We start from the raw sequence: 25,455 nt of genomic DNA, 5'->3' as shown, positions 1-25,455 counted from the left end.
GAATCACATATATATATATATATATATATATATATATAACTTTTTGTCTGCCTTAGAGCACATATGAGCATGATAGAATCACATATAAAGTTTTTTTGACTGCATTAAAACACATATGAGCATGCTCGAATCACATATTCAGTTTTTTGCCTGCCTAAGAACACATATGAGCATGTTATAATCACATATTCAGTTTTTTGACTGCCTTAGAGCACATATGAGCATACTATAATAACATATAGAGTTTTTTTATTGCATTAGAGCACATATGAGCATGCTATAATCACATATAAAGTTTTTTTGCCTGCCTAAGAACACATATGAGCATGATAGAATCACATATAAAGTTTTTTTTACTGCATTAGAACACATATGAGCATGCTATAATCACATATTCAGTTTTTTGACTGCCTAAGAACACATATGAGCATATTATAATCACATATTCAGTTTTTTGACTGCCTTAGCACACATATGAGCATGCTATAATAACATATAGAGTTTTTTTACTGTCTTAGAACACATATGAACATGCTATATATCATTTATGATAGAATCACATATAAAATTTTTTGCTTTGCCTGCCTTAGAGCACATATGAGCATGCTATATTCACATATTCAATTTTTTTACTGTCTTAGCACACATACGAGCATGATCGAATCACATATATAGTTTTTTGTCTGCCTTAAAGCACATCTGAGCATGGTAGAATCACATATAGAGTTTTTCTAGATGCCTTAGAACACATATGAACATGCTATAATCACATATTTAATTTTTTTACTGCCTTAGCACACATATGAGCATGATAGAATCACACACACACACACATATATATATATATATATATATATATATATATATATATATATATTTTTTTGTCTGCCTTAGAGCACATATGAGCATGATAGAATCACATATAAAGTTTTTTTGACTGCATTAAAACACATATGAGCATGCTCGAATCACATATTCAGTTTTTTGCCTGCCTAAGAACACATATGAGCATGTTATAATCACATATTCAGTTTTTTGACTGCCTTAGAGCACATATGAGCATACTATAATAACATATAGAGTTTTTTTATTGCATTAGAGCACATATGAGCATGCTATAATCACATATAAAGTTTTTTTGCCTGCCTAAGAATACATATGAGCATGATAGAATCACATATAAAGTTTTTTTACTGCATTAGAACACATATGAGCATGCTATAATCACATATTCAGTTTTTTGACTGCCTAAGAACACATATGAGCATATTATAATCACATATTCAGTTTTTTGACTGCCTTAGCACACATATGAGCATGCTATAATAACATATAGAGTTTTTTTACTGCCTTAGAACACATATGAACATGTTATATATCATTTATGATAGAATCACATATAAAAAATTTTGCTTTGCCTGTCTTAGAGCACATATGAGCATGCTATATTCACATATTCAATTTTTTTACTGCCTTAGCACACATACGAGCATGATTGAATCACATATATAGTTTTTTGCCTGCCTTAAAGCACATCTGAGCATGGTAGAATCACATATAGAGTTTTTCTAGATGCCTTAGAACACATATGAACATGCTATAATCACATATTCAATTTTTTGACTGCCTTAGAACACATATGAGCATGATAGAATCACACACACACACACACACATATATATATATATATATATATATATATATATATATATATATATATATATATATACTTTTTGTCTGCCTTAGAGCACATATGAGCATGATAGAATCACATATAGAGTTTTTTTATTGCCTTAGATCACATATAGTGTGTAATTTATTTCATTATATTTTGTTTATCAATACTGACTGTTCTTTTCTTGTGTAGGCTGCTAGCGATAATCAGCGTAGTGGAGCTGAAGGGACAGATAAAGACAATGAACAAGAAGACGCACAAAATCTTGCGATGATTAGAGGACTGTGTTGAAGAAGTTCTATTTTTTTTATTTTTCCTAATTGTAATTGTTGAATTGTAAATAATTAAACTTCTTAATTTTAAGGTGGAATGATTAATTGTTGTAGATTCTTGTTATATGAATTTTTTTGTGTGGTGTGTTTTTTATTTACAGGAAATATAAATTGTACAGGAAATAGAAATTGTACAGTTCTCGATATTTAATTTTCAAATAAATTTTTTTATTTTTTTTTTCGTGTTTGCGACGGAACCATCTGTCGCTATTCATATTAATCTAGCGACGGCAGTAAATCCGTCGCCAAGCCATGGTCGTCGTTTAGTACCGGCGGATTGGCGACAGAATATAGCGCTCGTTATTCCGTCGTAATTAGCGACGGACCTGGCGACAGAATTATTTCGTCGCCAGTTAGCGTCGAAATATTCGCGACATAAGCATAATGTCGCCTCGTTGTCGCTAATCCGTCGCTAACCATGTTAGCGACGGATTAGCGACGGAATGTGGTCGTCGCTAATCCACTGCTTTGTTGTAGTGTTGGGCTTACCTTGGAGAGGGTAGGTGGTACAAAACTCTGGGGTCATGTGTTTTGGTTTCGAGCGTAAAGCGACTCGTTGGTCCCAATACTCAGAGTTTGGGGACCCAGACTACCAATATGTCCTATGTGGTAGCTCCTTGTTCTTCTGCAGAAGTTAGGGATGCATCATGTTTTGGTTTTGGCCTTTGAGAGTTTCTCTCAGTCACTGACCGCTCCCTTGAGATTTCAGTCTCATTTAGAATGTTCGGGTTAATAAAATATCCTTGAATAATATACCCCCGAACGTTTTCTTCTGAGATGGTTGCCTTGGCCCGCTTGTACCCGTGTGATAAGAAAAGATAAACATCAATTAGAACAGTTAGGTATCACTGTGATAGAGTCATTAAAGTGACATTTGCATATTCTTTCAGCATGTTTATATTCGGTGTTTGTGATGAAACAACATCCTAAAATGTGCAGATATGAGATAATTGAATTCATATTGTGGGTGTTACATAGATGTTATGCATGTTACTATTAGTGTGGCTGCAGAATATGCTTTAATGGCTTAATACCTTACATGCTCAATTGTTGTGGTTGCATAAAATGCTTTACTTGCTTAACTATAATTGTTGCATAATCTACTTCCTTACTTAGATATGTGTTTTTTTTTCTGCTATTACATCGACTTCGTTATGTGCTTATGTATAGGCTGAAAATCACACACGACACCCACATCACATACTTGACACATGATCTACTTGCAAGAAAAATTACAGTTTTCCTACTTAGACGTGATAGTCTAATTTCTATAATTTTTATCATTTTCAGGCACAGATTAGTTCTATGAGCGAAGCGGGATGAGACACTGACCAAGACTTGATCTACTTGTTCACTGGCGGTCTTACTTTCTTTCGGATTGAAATTTTTATTTTGAGACTCATAATGTGAAAATCTGATGTTGAATTCTATTATTATTGAAAAAAATAAAATAAATGGTGTGGTTTGCTTTTACCTTCCTGTATTGTTCTGAAATGCTTAATCCTGGAAATATTAGTTGTTTCCGCTATATATATATATAATCCTAAAAAATCTGGGTTAAAATTTCGGGGCGTTACACTACAACTCTTATCCTTCAGCTCAACTAAGGCTCTTGGTACTATTATAAGAGCGTCAATTGTGTGGATATGGATCAGAGAGACCCGTGTCCAACCAGTACATGCCCTTGTCTATGATCCAGTGGCGGGGTCCAGGTCAGATATCTGACTGAATCCGAATTTGACTAAGTGGTAGAATTCAGATCCGATCAATAACCAGATCTGCGTAGAGTATCACACCTGAATCCAAATTTAAATCTCAGATAGATCCGAACCTAAATATGTGTAAATGTTGAACCCGAGTATTTAAGTTGGTTGGTTCCAGATCCAGATCCAGATACAGTTTTAGATTTTTCCATTCCAATCCAAACCCAACTAGGAATCAGATTATACAAAAAAATTGGCAAATCTTGGCAGCCAAAAAGCTCACGAAAAATAATTTTTTTGTAAATTTCTCATTTTGGCAATAAGAAATAAATTAAAACTATAAATTAAAATTATAAATTAAAATTATAAATAAAAACAATTAAAAATAAAAATTATGTTTTTTTTACGATAAATAGCCATTAAAAACATAAATATCACGTTTAGAATGCGATATTCATGTTTCTGACGAAAAAATGACAAGGAATTACCGTTTTTAACTTTCAGGTAATTTTTCGTGATGTTTTCACCATATTTTTATAAATCTCGCGAGATAATATGTAAAACATTTAAAAATATTTAATTGGACTGTACGTGTCCTCCCGTGGCAGAGGACACGACAATAAAATGGCTCGTCCCTGCGACACATTACTCTCTTGTATTTTAACCTTCCTTTTCCCGATCGGTCTCATTGGTCCGTCTACCGACGTCCCGAATCGGAACCCTAATGAGGTTCGCCGGACGGCTTCTTCTTTGCTGGCTGCTTCTGGTCGGTTCGTCGATCTTGATCGCCAGATCTTCGCCGGATGGCTTGTCGAAGAACAAATTTCGGGAGCGAGAGGCTTCCGACGACACGCGCAGCTACCCTAACATGTAATTCTCCGATCACTTTGTTCTTGTTCAATCCATTTGCGGATTGAGTTCAGGCCGACGTATCATTCTCGCATAATCCATTGGTTTAGGAAGGGGAAATTAGGTTTCTTTTCTCCCCCTCTGTGGCTCATTTACATATCATGCGCACAAAATATACGAAGGCGAATAGGCGCACTCGATTAAAGCTCTATTTTGCATCACATTGATGGCGAATCGGAAGTTCGAATCGGATTGATGCTGTTCTTGAGCATCCACTTGCAAAAATCCGTCAACTTGTTTTTGAGAACTATTGGTCGAGGTGAATATGATGTAATCATGTTTGGACATAGAGAGTTGACTGTTTATACTGTTGATTTCCTCTTGTGTGAAGTTCACCATCGGGCGAGTCTCATTGTTGATCAGTTTGGAGTTTCGAATTGCCTACTGGTATTCAATGTTATCGGTTGAATCACGACTGAGATGCCTCTTCACAATTCGGTTTTGAAGGGACGGATTGTGGATCAATGTGTGTGCGTGTGCTTATTTTGAGGAGCTTATAAGAAAATTGATATTCTTGTCTTTGTTGTTGTTGTTGTTTCTGTAAAGATGGGAATTCTAGTTTGCAACATAGGAATTGACTGCATCATTTTCTGTTACAGCGATGAGGATTCTTTATTGAGCTCTCAGTGTCCCAGCCATGTCGAATTAAGGTGGCAGACGGAGGTTAGCTCTAGCATATATGCCACCCCTTTGATCGCCGATATCAATAAGTAATCTCTCTCTCGATTAACTCTTCTCTACTTGAAGTAATTGGCTTCCGTGGTGCTACTAGATGGTATTGTCTATTAGTCGATAGGATCTGAAATTTGCACGAGTATATTCAAGTTTAGCAATGGTAAGTCTTTATAAAATTCTCTGAGTATCTGTTTTTTTCATGTTCCTTTGGCAATTTGTAATGCATTGTGCTATTTTATTGATGTACCTTGAAGCAGCATCAAATTTGGTTCCTATCTGTAGCTTATTGACATTGAGTCGGTCACAGTCGATGGGAAGGATATATACGAGAAACTGTGGAGTTACTCTTCCCTTTTAATATGCATTAGATTCTTCATGAAGATTTTTTCGTTGTTGTGCTATGCTTTTAGTGTCCTAATCCATCTTCTTGGTTGATGCTACCTGTTCCTGATTCTCAATAGCGTAATCTATGTAGTCAAAATCAGCGACTAGGTGCTGACTAGGCACCTCATTGCCCTAGGCATCAGGTCAGCACCTAGTTTAGGGAACTTAGGTTCCCTGGACTTCAAAGGTCTCGATTAGTCTGACTAGTCACCGCTCTTAGGCGTTGATTGGTCCTCGCTTAAGCTACCTAGGCACCGACTAGTCCCGACCAATGCCAAACTTCTCTTTTTTGTTACCATATATATATATATATATATATATATATATATATATATATATATATAAGGTTAATATTTGGTGCCTTTAAAGGCACTAAATCATATGGAAATATTGAGCTGAAAATCATACGTTTTAGTTTTTTCTTGTAAATTAAATCTTATGGATGTGATCTACAGTGTTTGTTTAGTGGGAAATGAGTTTTGAATTATATGATTGTGACACATAAGCAGGTTTTTTAAGGACTTAAAAAATGAAGACTCAAAGAATCATATTTTTGAATTGAAATAGCACGATCCAAGGCTTGATCCTTAACAAATGAACCTTCCTGAACACATCTATGTGGTTAGATTAAGTTGATAAAGCTTGAAACCTAAGATTTTTAGCTCAATAGTTTCATATAATTTGGTGCCTTCATAGACACCGAATATATCTATATATCTATATATATGTATTTTTTAGATGTATGTATATTTTCTCTTTTTTTTTTTTCAGATATATGTATATATGTATGTGTGTGTGCTTGTATATATTCTATTAAGTCTTATATGAACATATTTTATTATAAATTCAGCATTTTCTTAATCTTCTTTTTTGGGGTCTCCAACTAGGCTGACTAGTGCCCCAAAGGAGTTTGGCATAGTGGGATGGGCGTAGGCCACTAGAGGCGGTCTAGGTTCAAATCTCATGGGCATCACCCATTGTGCAAGCTGAAGCATGCACCTCTTACATGAAAGTGTGGTTTTATGTATTATGCAATTTTTGTGGATGATTTTACGAGACATACTTGAATTTATTTTCTCAAACACAAGTCTGAAGTTTTGTCACATTTTCAAATATTTCACAAATTGGTCAAGAACCAATTTAAGAATGATATTTTCATCTTTCACACTATATTAGGAGAAGAGTTTTTATTAAAAGAATTTAAAGACTACCTAGATTTATATGGTATTACGCACCAAAAATCTTGTCCTTATACCCCTCAACAAAATGGTTTGGCTGAAAAGAAGCATAAGCATATTATCGAGACAACAAGAACCTTGCTTATCACAAATCCAGTTCCTAAAGGTTTTTGGGTTGAAGCTACATTAACGATCTTTTTTCTTATTAACCAAATACCATCTTCTTATTTGAAAAACGTATCTCTTATTGAAAAACCTTTTTAAAAAAATCCAGATTACTCTAGATTAAGAATCTTTGGATGCAAATGTTTTGTTTTCACCAATAAAAATGACAAACTCTCTTCCCGTGCTATTCCTTGTATCTTTTTAAGATGTACAAATAATAAAAAAAGATATAGATGCTTTGATTTTAAAAATAAAGGACTATATGCTTCAAGGAATGTATCCTATTTGAAAAAAAAGTTTTTTTTTTTGAAATTGAGAAAACTAAGGAAATAAATGTATATTCTTTTCTGTTGGATTTAATTCCCAAAATTAATTATTGTGATATTGAGCAAGAATAGGATGTAAGAGAAGAACATTCTCATGACATAAGAACAATCTCATAGAGATTGTATCTGATATTCCAGAGGTAATTTTGAACATCCATGTGCTCTTGAAAAGTATATCAATGGTGAAAACTATGTCGAAACATAAACTAGGTCATCTAGAGTATCTAAACCCTCTAGGAAATTTGTGTTGCATAAGTCTTTTTCACCTAAGTACATTCCTATATAGAACCCTCAAATTATGCCGAAGCAAAAACACATTTTGAATGGGTAAAAGCCATGAGGGTAGAATTGGGTGCCTTAGAAAAGGCAAATACTTGGACTGTTCAAGATATTCCCCTAGGAAATAAACCCATAGGTTATCGACTATGTCACATAGGTGCACGGTTGCTCCATGAAAACTTCTTCTTTCAGATTTCCATGTAAGAAGGCATTTTTTAAATCTAACTAGCTCAATTGCCATCCATAATCTACAACTAAAGATATAACAATCCGTATTGTTCTCATCATCCATCAGGTTTATACTTAATCTTATAAACCCATTTGCACCCAACAACATTTTTCTTCTCAGGTCTAAGAACAATTTTTTAGGTTTGACATTCATGAAGAGCTTCCATCTCCTCATTCATAACTTCTATTCATTTATGCGATTTAATGGCTTGATAAAAGTTGACGGGTTCATCATGCTTCTCTACTTGTGACATGAACAACTGAAAATCCATGGGAAAGTTATCATAGCTGACCCATCTTTGAATAGGATGACGTATCATTTCCGATCTTCTTAATGGAGGCTGGCTCATATTATGCTCGTCATTGTCCCTGACCTGATCTCTTGCTCTTCTAACATAAACTTGACCAAAAAATCTCTGAAATTCTCTAGGCATTTCGTTTTCTGAGGAACGTGAAGGTTCAGGATTTTGTCTATTTGAGTTCAATTCTTCACAAAATGGCTGACAAAACCTCTTTTCACTTTCAAACAATTCTACACTCATCCAGGGATCATAAACTTCAATATTTCGAGATGAGTTCTACTCTTGAGATGATGACGTGCTCTCAAAATTTTGTTAATCAAAAACAACATTTCTAAAAATCTTGATACGCTTGGTTACTGAATCATAACATTTGTATTCCTTATAATCATTCGCATATCCAACAAATCTGCACTTTACTACTTTATTCTGAAATTTATTCTTTGGTGACTTATCAATATGAACATATCAAAGACTACCAAAAGTGTGCAAGTCATTATATTCAGGTTGTTTTTCAAGAAGAGTAAAATATGGAGACTTGTCTTCTAAAATTTCCATGGGCAGGCAGTTAATCACATGTACTGCAGTATGAAAATCTTTTGTCCAGAGATTAATAGAAATATTACTATCATGAAGCATGCTCAATAGCACTCTCAATGATATAACGGTGTTTTTGTTCAGTCACTCCATTTTGCCGAGTAGTATGTGGACAAAACCCCGCCTACTTATTCCATTATTTTGAAGAAAATCATTTGAAGAGTATTCACCTCCACCATCACATTGGAAATGCACAACATTAGAAGAGAAGCGATTTTTAACAAGAGCACAAAAATCTTGAAATAATTTAAAAATTTCAGACTTGTGTTTCATGAAGTATATCTAGGCGAAACGAGAATAACTGTCTATGAATAAAACATAATATTGACTTCCAGATGAAGAACATACATGAGCTGGTCCCCATACATCAGAGTACACAATTTTAAAAACTTTTGAGGCTCTTTCGTTAACAAGATTAAAAAGAAGAACATGACTCTTACATAACTGACAACTTGAACATTTTTTAGCATATAAAACAGGATGTAGATAGGACTCTGGAATCAAATGGAAAGTGAGTGAGAAGTGTTAGAGAAAACACATAAAAAACATGAAATGATGCATGAGAGAACATAAAATATGGACGAAGTGTATGAAAAGTGTAATAAGCGTGGAAGAATCGAAAATTCCCATCAAGTTTTGGAAGCAAGGAGAATGATGCTTCCAAAGCAAGTTTTCGGGAAGCGAGCTTCTCACTTATATAAGAAGGTTCCAGTAACTGTAAGCTGAATTGGTTTCGAACTAAGGTCAAGTGAAGGTGTTGGTGGTGGCAAAAATACAATAGGACTCTGGTGATCCAACTCACTAAGGGTTTTTAGAGACTCTTGAGTTCACATTCTCGTCAAACACAACATGGTGTGAGGTATATATTTTGCCTGACTTTTCATGCAAACAATATTAACCACAATGTTGAACATACCCCAAAAATATGCATCTATCAATATGATATTCCAGCTTATGTTTCTGGTAAGCTCAAGGCATGGAAAGCCAGCACAACCGAACACTTTTAAAAACTCATAATCAAGATCAATCTTGAATAGCACTTGCAACGGAGACTAATTTTTTGAGAACTTTGCTAGGGAGCCAATTTATCAAATAAATAGCTGTAGAAAAGGCAAAACTCCAATATTGAAAAGGAACACTAGCTTGAGCCATTAATGACTAGCCTGTTTCAACAATATGCCTATGATGACACTCAACCACACCATTTTGCTCGTGTGTGAGGACATCTGATACGATGACCAATACCACACTCAGTCAGAAATTTTGCAACAAGCTGATATTCTCCTCCCTAATCTGAATGAAAATACTTAATTTTTCTACCAGCAATGTTCTCAACAAGCACCTTAATTTGTTTTAAAAACTTGCAACGCATCAGACTTTTGTCTAATCATATAAATCCAAATATATATAAAATAAGCATCCACAAAAACAGTATAATGTCTGAAACCATTGACACTTGTGACAGGAGCGGGACCCCCTACATCAGAATAAATGACCTCAAGAGGGGCAGAAACAAGATGACTAGACTTACTGAAAGGCGAATTATGACTTTTTCCTTGTTGAAACACAATGCAGACACTACGACTATAAAAAACTTTTTCTTAACTTAACCCAAACTTATTTAAAATAAACTGCATGGTTTTCAAGGGTGGATGCTCAAACCGTCTATGTCACCGATCAACTGGAACTTTTTCACTCAAATTATCTTCTTTGGACACCGATCCTAGCTGGACCTTGCATAAGCTGTTCTCACTTATTCCTTATAGTAGTATCTTCCCTGTGATTCGATCCTTTACCAAACAATATATGGTTGAAACTCAAAAACCACATCATTATCCTTTGAAAACCTCAGAATAGATAATAAGTTACGAGTAATCTTAGACATGCAGGATATGATTCATAGGCAAATTATTAGAAAAATTAGAGGACCCACTGTGCTTAATATCCAAACCTGACCCATCATCAATTTTCACCGAGGCGGGACCTTGGTGATCTGAATGGATAGCAAGGTTGTTGAGATCACTGGTAACATGATGTGTGGCTTCTGCATCAGGATACCAGTTGTCGTCCCCATACGAGCTTGCAGCTGAACCAGAAGTTGCATGATATGCTTGTGGTGAGTTTGAGCGGGCAGACAAGAGATTCGTGTACTGATAACATGTGTGTTGAATGACCAACCTCACAAATCTAGCAAACAACCTTGGGAGTTAACTTATCTTGCTGCTGAAAACGATTCCCTTGGTTGTTTGACCATCCTCCATGATTCCTGTACCGAGGCTAATATGAGCCTCTATTTCCTCTACTACCATTGTTATTAGGACGACCTTGATAATTCGCTTGCTGCTTGCTAGCAATACTAGCCGACAGAGCAAACTTTTCATTCATCTGATCATTATCTTCTTTCAGAAACCGAGCTTCCTGAATGAGCAACAGGCCGTGAAGCTCACTCAAAGAGGTCGGATCAGACCGAGACTTTGAAAGGTAAGTACTCATTAGGAAGACCTTTGAGTAGCTGCATCACAATGTCTTCCTCAAGAACATGTTTTCCTGTTATGGCGAGCTGATTGGCGGTATTCTTTGCTTGCTGAATATACTCATCAATTGGTCTGGGACCTTTCTTAAGATCTTGGAACTGAGACTTCAGCTACATCACTCTATAACGAGAGTAAGCAGCACAAGGCAACTTTAAAGTCTTCCAAACATCAAAAGAAGATGTTAAACCAACAATCTGGGTATGAATTAGTTTTGTGAGTGAGAATAAAATCCAACTTAGCAGGAATTGATCACGCCTTAGCCAGTCAACATAATTTGGATCAAGTTCAGCTGAATCTCCCTTGAACTTAGGAGGAGTGGGCTTGGTACCATTGACAAACCCGACCAAATCATGCAGGATCAGGATAGGAGTGAATTGAGACTCCCACATGTAATTTTCAGCAGTCAATTTAATTGACAAGAAGTGCTGAAGACTGTTTAGATTTTGAAGTAATGCCAATGAGGAAGCCATACTCGAGGATGTTGCTGAGCTCGTTGATGAAGACGTCTGTGAAGATCCACTCATGATAACAACAAGCTGTAGGCTCTGATACCATGTAAAATCAAGCAATCAAGAGAAAAACACCAAGATTTTAACGTGGTTCGGTATGATATGTATCTATGTCCACGACCTCAACCCCACTCAAGCTATATTTTTATTGATGATAAAACCAGAGGTGTGTGTGTGTGTGTGTATATATATATATATATAAGATCTCAGGTTACACGTGGACGTGAGACTTTGCACCTCTTATTGGCCTTATCTTTGTAAACTCATTCTTCAAGTGTGACTCTATCTTTTGTGATTAATCTTCTAGAATTCTTCTCTCTTTGAACTCCTTCTGTCGCCTTCACCTTGTTAGTCTTGGAGTCTTCTTCTAATGCTCTAGACTCATCACAAGACTGGACATCTCTTGATGTTCCAAGTTTCCAACACACCCAACCTTATCTCAACCCACATATGTTTATAATCGACATACAAGAAGACAAGATAACAAATCTCACTCTCTTATGAGAATGCTCAATAGATGGTTTTAAAAGGTTCCCTTATTGAATTATAGTGAAAGCCAATTATATGTGCCATAAACCTTTCCATAAAGCTCTATTGGGAGAGCATTGAAGCAACCTATGGAAAACCCTGTGAAAGTTTAGCTTTTCCAAGTATTTATGCATATGAATTTTTTTCCTTAAGAAAGAAGATTAAGATGGCACTTTTAGCTTGGCGTATTGAGGATTTCTGGTAAAACAGTCTTTCTTTTGTCCAAGTTCCTTTCTTGCATCCATCATCTAATGGCTTCAGAACCTTCATCCATGACTTTTGACCCCACTCAAATCCTTCATTGTGGCTTCCACACACGCTTGATCAACCTTAGCTTCGGTATGATGCATCCAATTGCATCTTCCTCATCAATGTGATACTCTTTGTGTATATCCTCTGCTTTGGGTGCTTTAGCCTAATATATTTGGTCTTAAATTTTGCTGCCATCGCAATGTGGCTGCTCTTACAAAATGAACAGTTGGAGAAAGCGAGAGAGAGAGAGACCTCTTCTATTAGAATCCTGTATACAATGGGTTTTTGAGTTGTTTTACAATAATAATATCTCTGTCAGATATCGGCAATATTTTCAAAATATCGTGATATTATCGCTATATTTTCAGCAAACGATATTATAGGTAAAATATCACAATATTTTAGAAGTATCGCCAATTTGATTATATTGCGATATTATCATGATATTCTCGTGATGTGATGATATCACAATATTATCAATTATTGTTACTGTTTTTATTTATTTTCGGCATTATCTTGTATTATTTTAAGCTCCGTGATTTTCCCGAGATTTATCACCAAACCTATAATATCACAAGAAATAGCCTCGCCTAGATATAGCCGACATTGATATTTGTGACTATGAATGATATACATTTTACCAAATTATACTGAAGTAAAATTTATACAACTGCCACTAACAACAAGAATGATATCAACCATATTATCAGCTGCATGAGGCATATGAGATACCTGAGCTGAATGTGCAAAATGCCCCTTCTGCTTATGTTCATAACTGTTGTCTCACCCTAGAATGACTATCCTTACCAGTAAAAACTTAGGTTTTCTTTCTCAATCTACACATGTAGAAACTACTTTACAAATGCCAAGAGTTTGCAATTGATAACCAGTATATTTAGGTTTTCTTGGCGAGTTATGATGAGTTGTTTCAGATGACTTCTGTTAAAATATGTAATCTCATATAATATTTCATATGTAATCTCATAGACATGTAATGTTTTATCTCCTTTCTAGTTAGGATTTTTCGTTTAATTAATTCTAGTTAAAATACAACTAGAATTAGCCAAACCAGTCCATCATTGGACTGATTTGGCCTTTACCTTTTTGACTAGTCAAAAAGGTACCTTTTTGACCAAGTCAAAAAGGTAAATCCAAAAAGAGCTGTTGGACTCCCCAACAGCTCTATTAGAGCCGTTGGAGAGTCCAACAACTCTCTTAAGGCTTCTCTCTACCTCTCTATAAATATGGGGCTATTCCCCTTGTAAATACTCTTGTTTTGGGTTTTTATCCCAAATCAATAAAATTGTTTATTTTTCATTTTTTATACCCGTTTCGGGTAGTGTGTATTCTTAAGTTCTCTTTGTGAACCTTTGTGGTTCTTATGGTGTATTTGTGAGAACTTGTTGAGAGACATTTGTTGTAGTGTAATTTTCACTTTCTTACATGGTATCAGAGCAAGGTTGGTGGACGTGTACTGGGAAGCGTGCCATGCAACTACTCTTCAAGAAAGTGAAGTCCCTTTGAAGGAGTGCTCGTGTGTAGTCTTGAAGGGCGTGAAAGGCTACTTATTTTTGATCTTTGTGGTTAAAATATTCCTCTTCCCACTTGCTTTTCTTCCCCTCTCATTCCCAAGCTTGTAAAATGGATGACAATGATAATGTCACCATTAAGTCCATAAAACTCAACGATTCAAACTATGTAATATGGGCTTCAATCATGAAGCATCATATTTGGGGAAAGGGTCTATGGGGCTTAGTTGATGGAATCGATAAGGAACCTAAACTAACACTCACTAAAGAAGAAGGTGGAAGAGAAGTACCTCTTTCGGAGGTGAAAAAAACTAAAGCCATCTCCACATATGAAAATGAATGGAAAGAATGGAGAATGGGTCACGCCAAGATCATGTCTTGGCTAATTTCTAGTATAGACATAAAGAAGTGTTCAAGTCTCGCAAAATTTGAACTTGCTAATGATGCATGGAAATATCTTAAGAGAATGTATTCTCTTAAAGATATTGCTCATATATGTAACTTACAAGAAAATGTTCGGAATATGGTTTAAGGGGAGAGAAGTATTAGAGAATACTACAATAGCTTATCCGAACTATGGGAAGAGTTGGCTCTTTTTGAACCATAGTGGCATTGTCCACAAGACATTGAGCTTTGCCAAAATCAAGTAAATGCGGAGCATTTTTTTCAATTTATAAATGGGTTGAGACCCGAATTTGAATCAACCAAGTCCGCTCTTCTACATCGGGGAAATGTTCACTCTATTGAAGATACTATTGAAGAGCTAAGTATGAAAGAAAATAGACTCAAGAAACGAGTCGACAAAAGTGATGATGATACAGTATTAGCTGTATCTAGACCAGGTAATCACATTCGCACATACAAACCTCCACATATTGGGAGAATAAACAATGAAAGGCAAGGAGGCGATTTTGAAAGGAGAAAAGTTATTTGTTATTACTGTCATGAACCCGAACATGTTAAAACTTACTGTCCAAAGTTGAAAAAATCATATGAGAAGAAGGTAGCTGTTGTTGAATCAAAAGAATCAAATGAGACATCCATTGAAAACATGTCCCTGTCTCAGCTGGTGGAGGCTCTACAACCTCTTCTTAAAGGAACTTCTCCCTCACCTGGAGCTGCGATCTCTTCTGTTGGCACCTCCGATCCAGGTAAACCCCTATGGCTTCTTGACTTTGGTACTTTTCACATGACACCAAATTTAAAATTATTGTTGCATTGTTATGACTCAAGTGGATCGAGTGTTTTTACTGCGGATGAAACATCCCTTGAAATAAAAGGAATAGGAAATTTCGAAAATAACTCTCAAAACTCAAAAGGATTTTGTGTTCCAAAAATTAGATATATCCCCAAACTTAATCTAAATCTCTTATCTGTTTCTCAATTAACTGATCATGGGTGTAATGTTTCCTTCTCTTCTCATGATTGTCAAGTACAGGATCACCAGTTAGGGAAGCTGATTGCGGAAGGCCATAGAAAATGAGGCTTATATTACATGGACTTTTTGGAATTACCCAAGAAAACATTATGCTGCAATGTTCAAAAAGTAGGCTTGGATCTTTTACACCAAAGATTTGGTCACCCTTGTATATCCAAGCTTCAGTACTTTCCAAACATGGAAAAATTTTGTAATTTTGAAACTTTCACTTGTGAAAAATGTATTCTTGGAAAAATGAAACGACTAGCATTTCAAGAAAGAACTTTTGTCTCCACTCGACCACTTGAATTAATTCACTCTGATGTTTGGGGTCCTGCACCAGTTACGTCAAAAGGTGGGTTTTTGTACCATGTAATTTTCGTGGATGACTTTACACGATATACCTGGATTTACTTTCTCAAACACAAATTTGAAGTGTTCTCTTTTTTTTCAAATATTTCATAATATGGTCAAAAATCAATTTAAGAATGATATTTCAATATTTCACACTGATTCAGGGGGAGAATTTTTATCAACTGAATTTAAAGAATATTTGAACTCACATGGATTTTCACACAGAAAATCTTGTCCCTATACCCCTCAACAAAATGGGTTAGCTGAGAGAAAACACAGACACATTATAGAAACAACTAGAACACTATTTATCACACATCAAGTTCCTAAAGTTTTTTGGGCCGAAGCTATTTTGACTGTTGTGTATCTTATTAATAGGATGCCCTCATCCTCAATAAACAATATTTCTCCTACTGAAAAGCTTTATAAACAAAAACCTGATTATTCTAGACTGAGGGTGTTTGGGTGCAAGTGCTTTGTTTTTACAGATAAGAATGATAAATTCTCTCCCCGTGCTATACCCTGTACTTTTTTAGGATATGCAAATAATAAAAAAGGATACAAATGTTTTGACCCTAAAAACAACAAGTTATACGTTTCAAGGAATGTATCCTTTCTAGAAAATGAAAGTTTTTTTGAAAACAAAAAATTCTACTGAAATAGATGAGTATTCCTTCTTGTTGGATCTAGTTCCAAAGGATAGTGAAAGAGAAATTGATCTAGATGATCAGATGGATGTGATTGATTCTGATCCTCATAGAAATAGTCAAGATTGTATTCAATATTCTAGACGAGGAAATTTAGAAAGACAGTGTGCCCTAGATAAATACTTAAGGGAACATGAATCTGCCTCTTCATCTAGAAAATCCACTAGGATCTCGAGGGTTCCTGCAAAGTTTGTGTCATATCAGTCTTTTTCACCAAAACAACAAGCCTTTATTGCTCTAATTCATTCCTATGAAGAACCTCCCAGTTATGATATAGCCAAGGATCAACCAGAATGGGTCAAGGCTATGAAAGTCGAATTAGAAGCCTTAAAAAAAGCAAATACTTGAACCATTCAAGACCATCCTCCAAACAACAAGAAACCTATTGGTTGTCGCTGGGTGTACAAGGTGAAAACCAAGAGTGATGACACTCTTGAAAGATTCAAGGCCCGGTTGGTGGCAAAAGGCTATTCCTAAGAATATGGAATAGACTATGAAGAAACCTTTGCCCCAATAGCTAGAATAACCACTGTTAGAATCCTAATAGCTCTTGCATCAATAAAGGGATGGCATATCTTTCAAATGGATGTTAAAAATGCTTTTCTAAATGGAACTTTAGCTGAAGAAGTATGCATGGACCCACCACCAGGAATAAATATACCTAAAAGAAAAACTCTTCGCCTAAACAAGGCTTTATATGGTCTCAAGCAAGCTTCAAAAGCTTGGTATGATAAGTTTAATAAGGTTATGCTTGATTTTGGTTTTCGATTTTGTCTTACTGACACAACTTTGTTTGTTAAGAATTCTGATGCAGGTATTATCATCCTTCTACTCTATGTTGACGACATGATCATCACTGGAAGTGATAAACATGGAGTTTATGATATTAAAAAATTTCTTAAAACACATTTTGAAATGAGTGATTAGGGTTTTTTGAAATATTTTTTTGCTATAGAAGTTGCCTACTCACCTAGAGGTTACTTGCTAACTCAATCTAAGTTTGCATTAGATATTGTTGCCAGGTCAGGTATTTCAGATGAAAGATATGTTGATACTCCTGAGATTGTGAATGTCAAAATGAAGATTGATGATGGAGAGTCACTCGAGAATCCGACTCCGTATAGGCAACTTGTTGGGGCTCTATCGTATCTATCTATCACAAGGCCTGACATTACACATGCGGTCCATACAGCCAGTCAATTTCAACATGCTCCAACTTCTGTTCATATGGGAGCAGTTTTGCGTATTATTAGATATATCAAAAATTCTATTTCTCAAGGATTGTTTTTATCTGCTTCCTTTAACTTAGAATTGCTTGCTTATACTGATGCAGATTGGGGTGGTGATCCAAATGACCGCCACTCAACTACAGGTTTTTGTGTCTTCTTGGGAGAATCCTTGGTGTCTTGGCGATGTAAGAAGCAACAAAAGGTCTCTCTCTCATCAACTGAAGTTGAATATAGGGCAATGGCTGCAACTACTATGGAATTAGTCTGGCTTCGACGTCTACTTTCCGATATGGGAGTTGAAAGTCCAAAAGCATCAAATCTGTGTTGTGACAACAAGAGCTCTATCTATATTGCAAGCAATCGGACATTTCATGAACGCACCAAACATATAGAAATTGATTGCCATTATGTTCGAGAGGAATTTTTGCGTGGCACCATCAATCTTCCCTATGTTGCTTTAGAATATCAGCTGGCCGATTTCTTCACCAAGCCTCTCGCTGCTCCTAGGTTTCACTTTCTCTTAGTCAAACTTTCGGTTATCCAACCGTAAGTTTGAGGGGGAGTGTTAAAATATGTAATCTCATATAATATTTCATATGTAATCTCATAGACATGTAATGTTTTATCTCCTTTCTGGTTAGGATTTTTCGTTTAATTAATTCTAGTTAAAATACAACTAGAATTAGCCAAACCAGTCCATCATTGGACTGATTTGGCCTTTACCTTTTTGACTAGTCAAAAAGGTACCTTTTTGACTAGTCAAAAAGGTACCTTTTTGACCAAGTCAAAAAGGTAAATCCAAAAAGAGCTGTTGGACTCCCCGTTGGAGAGTCCAACAGCTCTCTTAAGGCTTCTCTCTACCTCTCTATAAATATGGGGCTATTCCCCTTGTAAATACTCACTCTTGTTTTGGGTTTTTATCCCAAATCAATAAAATTGTTTATTTTTCATTTTTTATACCCGTTTCGGGTAGTGTGTATTCTTAAGTTCTCTTTGTGAACCTTTGTGGTTGTTATGGTGTATTTGTGAGAACTTGTTGAGAGACATTTGTTGTAGTGTATTTTTCACTTTCTTACAGACTTCATGCTTATTGACTTATGGCTTTACTGTTTTGATATCAATTCTGACTGTTGTAATATTCTTATGTCCATTTTTTGACATTCAGAATGACATATTAGGAAGGTAATACTTGTGGCTTTGGACTAATATATATTTGTTTCCTATGCATTTCAGTGATGGTAAACTAGAAGTTGTGGTGTCTTCTTTTGTCCACTACCTGGAGGTGCTGGAAGGCTCAGATGGAGATAAAGTTTCAGGTTGAATTTAGAAATTTTCACTTACTTTCTATCTGCTGCAGAAGTTGGACACACACACACACACACTGTGCATGCTTGAGTGCCTGTGTGTATGTGTGCACACGCATGCATATGTGCTCTCATTCCTATATGCTTAAAAGTTTAAACTTTAAACTTATTTGTTATTTAAATAATCCTGTAAAATGATGTATAAAAAACTGGTGGATAACAGTAAAGATGGAGAGGGCCAGAGGGGGCGAGATCTGATGTGGCTTGGTTTGGTTTAAAACCTGATGTGTAGGGCTGAAAATGTTTTGGGCTTGGTCAGGTCTCCAATCTGAATCTGAGCACATTTCTAGTGATTTTGAGCAACAATAATGCATAATGCAATTGAAAAAAAAAACTTAATTGTCTTTATCCATAGTCCCTTGAAATATCATTTCCAACATTTTATATCTTAGAAACTAGAGCTCCTTACTCTGTTTCACTTTATTGCTTGTGATTTTTCAGTAACAAGATTCCTTCTTTTTTTCTTTTCAATTTCTCCCTCAGGGTTTCCTGCCTTCCACCAATCATATGTCCATTCCAGTCCTCTTCTGTTTGATATTGACAAGGATGGTGTGAGAGAGATAGCATTAGCTACATACAATGGTGAAGTGCTTTTCTTCAGGTAGCTGTCCTCATTCAAAATTGTAAGTTTGAACGGTCTTAGTGATGAAACCTGAAGAGTTAATGATCTAAATGTATTCATCTTGTTTTGTAGGGTCTCAGGTTACCTTATGAGTGAGAAATTGGTCATACCACGAAGAAAAGTGCACAAAGATTGGTATGTGGGTTTAGATGCGGAACTAATTGATCGTTCTCATCCAGATGTTCATGATGACTCTTTTGTGAAAGAAGCTACTGATATGAAATTATTGGCTTGTAAGTAATTGTTCAAATGGACCAGAACCTTTTCTTGTGTGAGGTGGTTTTGCATTCTTTATTATGGCAGAGAATGTGTTGCCATATTCTGATTAATGGACAAACATGTAGTTGCTAGCAAAAAATGATGTTGCATTTTGTTCTGTAGTATAGATACTTGAGAGTGTGAAATAGTGGACAACGTTGGTTGAGCTGCAAAAACCTTTGAAGGAAAACCTGTTACGAGTCCAAAAATAGTTTCTTGCATGTATTTATTCTCTCCCTTTCTTTTCCAATTGTGTTGCGTTATTTTGTTATTATGCTATTACCTTGATGGTAATCTTAAGAAAACTTTAGTAGGCTGTTTGAGTAAGAGTTGAACTGAAGCAACATGTACGTCATTATTTTTATGAAGCCTTGTGTATGAAATTAGAGACTCCTGGGAAGCTTGTGATTGGATATGAATGATGAATCTATTACTGAAGGAACATGTATATGATATGTTCTTATGAAGTCTTTCATGTGAAATTAGAGACTGCTGTGAAGCTTGTAATTGTATGTGAAAGATGGATCTATTCCACTGTTAAATTGCTTTCAGTAGTGATTTTCAAAAGGCAAGTGCTTGTGCAAACAACTGCATTTGCTTTAATTTTCTGCAAATTTAATGCCATGTTAAGGTGCTTGCAAGTGTGCGTCTGCTTTTTTGGTTCTTCTAGCATAAACGTTCATAAACTTTCTGGTATTTTATTCACTTAAAACTTCCTTGCAGCAAATAAAAGCTCACCTGGATCAAATACATCTTTTTCTACACCAACAGAAGGACGACACACCCTGATCAATGAAGGCAAGGAGAATGGCACTCAACCTGAAAACCTTGAGTTGCCAAAAATTGATAATAATAGTACAAATGCTGGTTCTCAAAATAGTAGTAAGGCAGATGGTGAAACACGATCTCTGAGGCATCTTCTTGAAGATGCTGATTCAAAGGGATCTGAGGTTCATGGCACTAACTCCAGTGTTAATGATGATGATATTGGAACAAAAAAATTCAACGTAGAAAACAATGAAAATCTGGAAGAAGATGCTGATTCCTCTTTTGATTTATTCCGGGAAGGTGATGGGGAGCTGCCTGATGAGTATAATTATGATTATGATGATTATGCTGATGATTCAATGTGGGGTACAGAGGAGTGGACGGAGGAGAAACATGAAAAGCTTGAAAACTTTGTGGAGATTGATTCTCACATCTTGTGCACTCCGGTTAGTGTGCCCAAGTCATTTGGATAGAGAAGCCTCTTCTTTTAGTGCATTTGTGGAGGTTGATTATATTTTATCTGTAGGTTAATTCTGTTTCTCTTTCAGGTAATAGCTGACATTGATGGTGATGGTGTATCTGAAATGGTTATTGCCGTGTCATACTTCTTTGATCATGAGTAAGTTCCTTTCTTGCTCGACTAATTAGGAAAAATTACAAATTCATTCATTTTCTGTACACTGATTTTTGCAGAATTGCAGTACTGCAGTTGATATTGTTATGTAGACAAATAAGCCAATATTGTTGATTTTGTTTGCTTTAAACCACCAATTTCATAGCTTACATTATGGGGAGAAAAATTCAACAAACTCCTGCATTTACATGAAAATTTAAAATGTTTCTTGCACTCTTATAGTTAGCATATATTTGCTTCTTATGTCATGGTATCTACCCAACACTCTTATAAGCTCCATACTTTTCTCATTGAAATGTTTTATCTGGCAAGTTGGCAGGTACTACAGCAGCCAGGAACATTTGTCAGATTTAGGCAACCTAGATATTGGCAAATATATAGCGTCTTCGGTTGTTGTTTTCAATCTTGATACCAAGGAAGTAAAGTGGACTGCAGAACTGGATTTAAGTACAGATACTGGGAACTACCGTGCCTATATATATTCTTCTCCTTCTGTTGTTGACTTGGATGGTGACGGAAACATGGACATTCTTGTTGGAACCTCATTTGGTTACTTTTATGTGCTTGACCATAAGGGTAAATTTCAGAGCTTGTGTGCTTTTGCTTTTTCATTTCACTGGTGTTTTTCCATTTTAGTCAAGTTAGGGCTGCCCTAATTGTATTTCAACCCGAGATCCCTTGGTTTAAGATGGTGTGACTCTAACTCATCTATGATTGAATTGTGCTTAAGTTAAAGACCTACTTTTTGCTCTAGCTTGTTAATTTTAATTTGAAGACTCTTACTGCTTTGTTAACATTTCGGGCATCAGGACATGCTTTTGCCAGATGTGGGTGATCTAGTGTTCTCATTTTTGTCTATGTTGTTTTTTCATTTTTCCCTAATTGATGAAGCAATAGTTAGCAAATCCTGTTTACAGTTGATACAAATCATAAGAACCATAATTGCTTGCCTCCTGTGAGTGTTTCTGGTGAAACATTTTTGTTATCGATTCTTGTCTCTTTCTCTCTTTCCTGGTTTTCCTCATTTAGTTAGTGCTAGCTTGATCTACCATGTTGACTTTGGTGGACTTTCCAGAATAGGTAAGATAATTCTGTTACCTTGGGCCGATGCAAGAGGGAGGAAATGGTGCCTCTTACTAACCTCGTGATTTGTCTGGTTGAAGACACTGAATTTTTTCAAGGAATCATGACAGCGGATCCTTTTAATGTAATGATGAATGTAATCTTTTACAACTGGCCAAAAGCAGATATTAATTGTATTGGTCCAGCAAGAATCCGGTATCCATTGGGCTAATGTGGCACTAATCTAATCTCTTATTGCTTTCTCCTTTTAGGCAGGTGACACCTACTGACCTAGACAAGTAAAAACAGTGGACATGTTCATTGTGATTTGAACATAATGCAGCAATTTTTTCACCAGATATGAACATTTAGTGACAGGCATAATCTGCAAATTGTAGCTATATAGCTTGTGCGTTGAAAAGTGTAACAAAATTACATAGTGTCTCGTTTTGAAAAATTTTCCTTTTTGGCTTTTGATTGGAAGCTTCTCTGGGACATTAATTAGATTTTGAACTTAAGTGTTCAATATTGCTTTGGAAATCATGTTGGTTTAAATGAAATGGGTTCAGAAGCATTTGCTGGTTTATTCTATGTATCCTGAAGTGTGGTTGACCCATTGGGTTCACAAGGATGGTGTTGTTGGTACATGAAGAATTGCTTTCTTGTTACTTATTGGTTTTGTCAACTATGTACTGTTCTTTAGTTAAATCATATTCATATGAGAACTCAAGAACATGTTTTTCAGGTAATGTCAGAGAGAAGTTTCCTCTTCAGATGGCTGAGATTCAAGGAGCAGTGATAGCAGCTGATATAAATGAGGACGGTAAACCTGAACTTGTAACAACTGATAGTCATGGAAATGTTGCTGCTTGGTCAGCAAAAGGTGATGAAATATGGGAAGTTCATTTGAAAAGTCTCATTCCACAAGTAAGAACTCTTGCTTTCTCATTATGTTTTTTTAGAAATTTGTATCCTTTAGGAAGAAAATACCATCAGGTTCTACTTGCAGTCCTCAATAGTAATAAGGCTGCATAATTTTGATGATTAGATGTATATTTCTTTTGAAAGCAACTTTTCCCAAGTTGTGAGATAAGTATTAATAGGTCACTGAGACATAGCACACAATTAAAACAACTAGCTGCTTTTCTTCTAAAATAAATTAGAACAACTTACTGGATATGTTTATCAAAATATGCAATTTTAAGTTGTGAGGGAAAGGATGTTTCATGACAAAAATTGAGCTTACCTTCTCTTTTCATTGTTCACATTTGTCTACATTGGTGTATCTGCAATTACTTGCATTAGTGACAGCCAAGATTTTTGAGGCAGTTGTGCTTCCTTTGAAGTTGCATTCATGTAAATTCATACCAAACTTTTGACTCTGGCATTCTTAATCCCACTTGGGTCTATTGGGTTTAGGTTTGTCAGGTTTTAAAATTTAAACCTTGTGGAGCTAAAAATGATCAATAGTAATGTATTCTTAACAACTTGTGGTTATATTTAAATTGGATCCTTGAGTCTTCTAGGTCCAACCTGATTCTTCGATAGACTTGAGAAGACAAAGCTATGGTGTATTAGAATGCCTTGCAAATTTAAACTGGTCTTGAATATTCTTAGATTTCATAAACAAAGGGTGCATTAGGGTTTAAAGCAGGGTTATTGGAAGCTTCATAGATGGGTGGGAAGCACACTTCCTAGAACCTCTCTTCAGAAGCACGATACTCCTCGCTTCCAAAACTTGATGGGAATCTCAGTTCTCTCACGCTTTTCCTATTCTTCTCACGCGTTTCTTTCTTGCTTCTCTATATGCTTTCTATGTGCTTCTCTCACACTTCTTTTTATATTTTTCATGTGCTTCCTTTTACGCTTCTCACTCACTTCCCATGTACTTTCTCTAAATTGGTAGCCATCATTTTTAGATTTTGAGAAGAATTTAATTCTTACACTACAAAATCCAGTGTGATCAGTATTGTATGATATGATATATCGTATTATCGGGACGGAATCTAATACGACATAAGAGTCATATCGTATCAGTATGATAATTATACCATACAGGGTGTATTGTACTGTATCTTACAACACACCCCATATTATATGAGTCCACCCCCCTCTTTTTTTTTTAACTTTTTTGGCTCTAGAAAAGTCATGATCGAGACTTTATGGCGGTCACTTTTTAGCCCCCAAGGGCTATTTTGACCCCATTTTTTCATGTTCTCCCTCTACAACCCCCTTTTTCTAAGCCTACCCACTGTATTTTGAGATAAAATCTATCCTAAAAATTGGGGTTTTTGCTAGATCCGGACTCAAAGTGTGGTTTGCCTAAAATCCCACCCAATACTTTTTTGGCTTCTAACCCTCAAAACCAAGTCATAGTGGTATAATTTACCCTAAATCCGCCCATTTTTATCATACATGCATTTTTTTGCCCCCTAACCCTCAAATACCAATCCTAGAGGCTTTGATTCAACGCATTTAAAGCATGGCTGCATCAAGAGACCTGGCATGGGATCATTACACACTGGTTTATGAAAGAAATAGTATGTTGAACCCGTGCAACTATTGTAAGAGGCAGATTCATGGAGGCATTTCTAGAAGGAAGTATCATTTAGCTAGTACAAGGCATAATACGACGTGCACTTGTAAGAGAATCTGCCATATGTGAAATGGCAGATGCATGAGCTATTGAAGGAATCTTAGATGAAAAGGCAGAAAAAATAATAGGAGATGACAAAAATTGGGGGTTACAATGTCCCTGCTCTGAGAAGAACTAGAAGTGCCACCTGAGGCGTATCAGGAAGCGACTAACAATGTGACTGGTCCCACTGAGGAAGAGTTGAAGATTTTAAGGCGGCACCAAAAGGGCAAGGAGCTGGAGGTGGGAACATGCAAGAGTGGTACTGGATGTGAACCAACACGTAGTGGCCTTGACAGTAGT

General features: G+C 35.9%; 1 protein-coding gene across 1 annotated transcript in view; it reads left to right on the top strand.

Annotated features, from left to right (window-relative positions):
- Positions 1–4,365: 4,365 nt before the first annotated feature.
- The window catches only part of LOC149828157 (protein DEFECTIVE IN EXINE FORMATION 1-like), a 33,837-nt gene continuing 12,747 nt past the window's right edge, over positions 4,366–25,455 (top strand). The window contains exons 1-9 of the mRNA XM_090017417.1: positions 4,366–4,580; positions 5,219–5,329; positions 19,043–19,125; positions 19,657–19,774; positions 19,868–20,028; positions 20,777–21,267; positions 21,370–21,440; positions 21,775–22,031; positions 23,263–23,444. Of these exons, the coding sequence (XP_089873543.1) occupies positions 4,435–4,580; positions 5,219–5,329; positions 19,043–19,125; positions 19,657–19,774; positions 19,868–20,028; positions 20,777–21,267; positions 21,370–21,440; positions 21,775–22,031; positions 23,263–23,444 (1,620 nt within the window). The 5' untranslated portion in view covers positions 4,366–4,434. The remainder of the gene's footprint in view (positions 4,581–5,218; positions 5,330–19,042; positions 19,126–19,656; positions 19,775–19,867; positions 20,029–20,776; positions 21,268–21,369; positions 21,441–21,774; positions 22,032–23,262; positions 23,445–25,455) is intronic.

The sequence above is a fragment of the Nuphar pumila genome, chromosome 9 (genome assembly GCF_984573655.1).
Source record: "Nuphar pumila chromosome 9, dmNupPumi1.hap1.1, whole genome shotgun sequence".
NCBI classification, from domain to species: domain Eukaryota; kingdom Viridiplantae; phylum Streptophyta; class Magnoliopsida; order Nymphaeales; family Nymphaeaceae; genus Nuphar; species Nuphar pumila.
The sequence above is the reverse complement of the archived record's forward strand: the minus strand, read 5'-3'. Positions and strand labels throughout refer to the sequence as shown.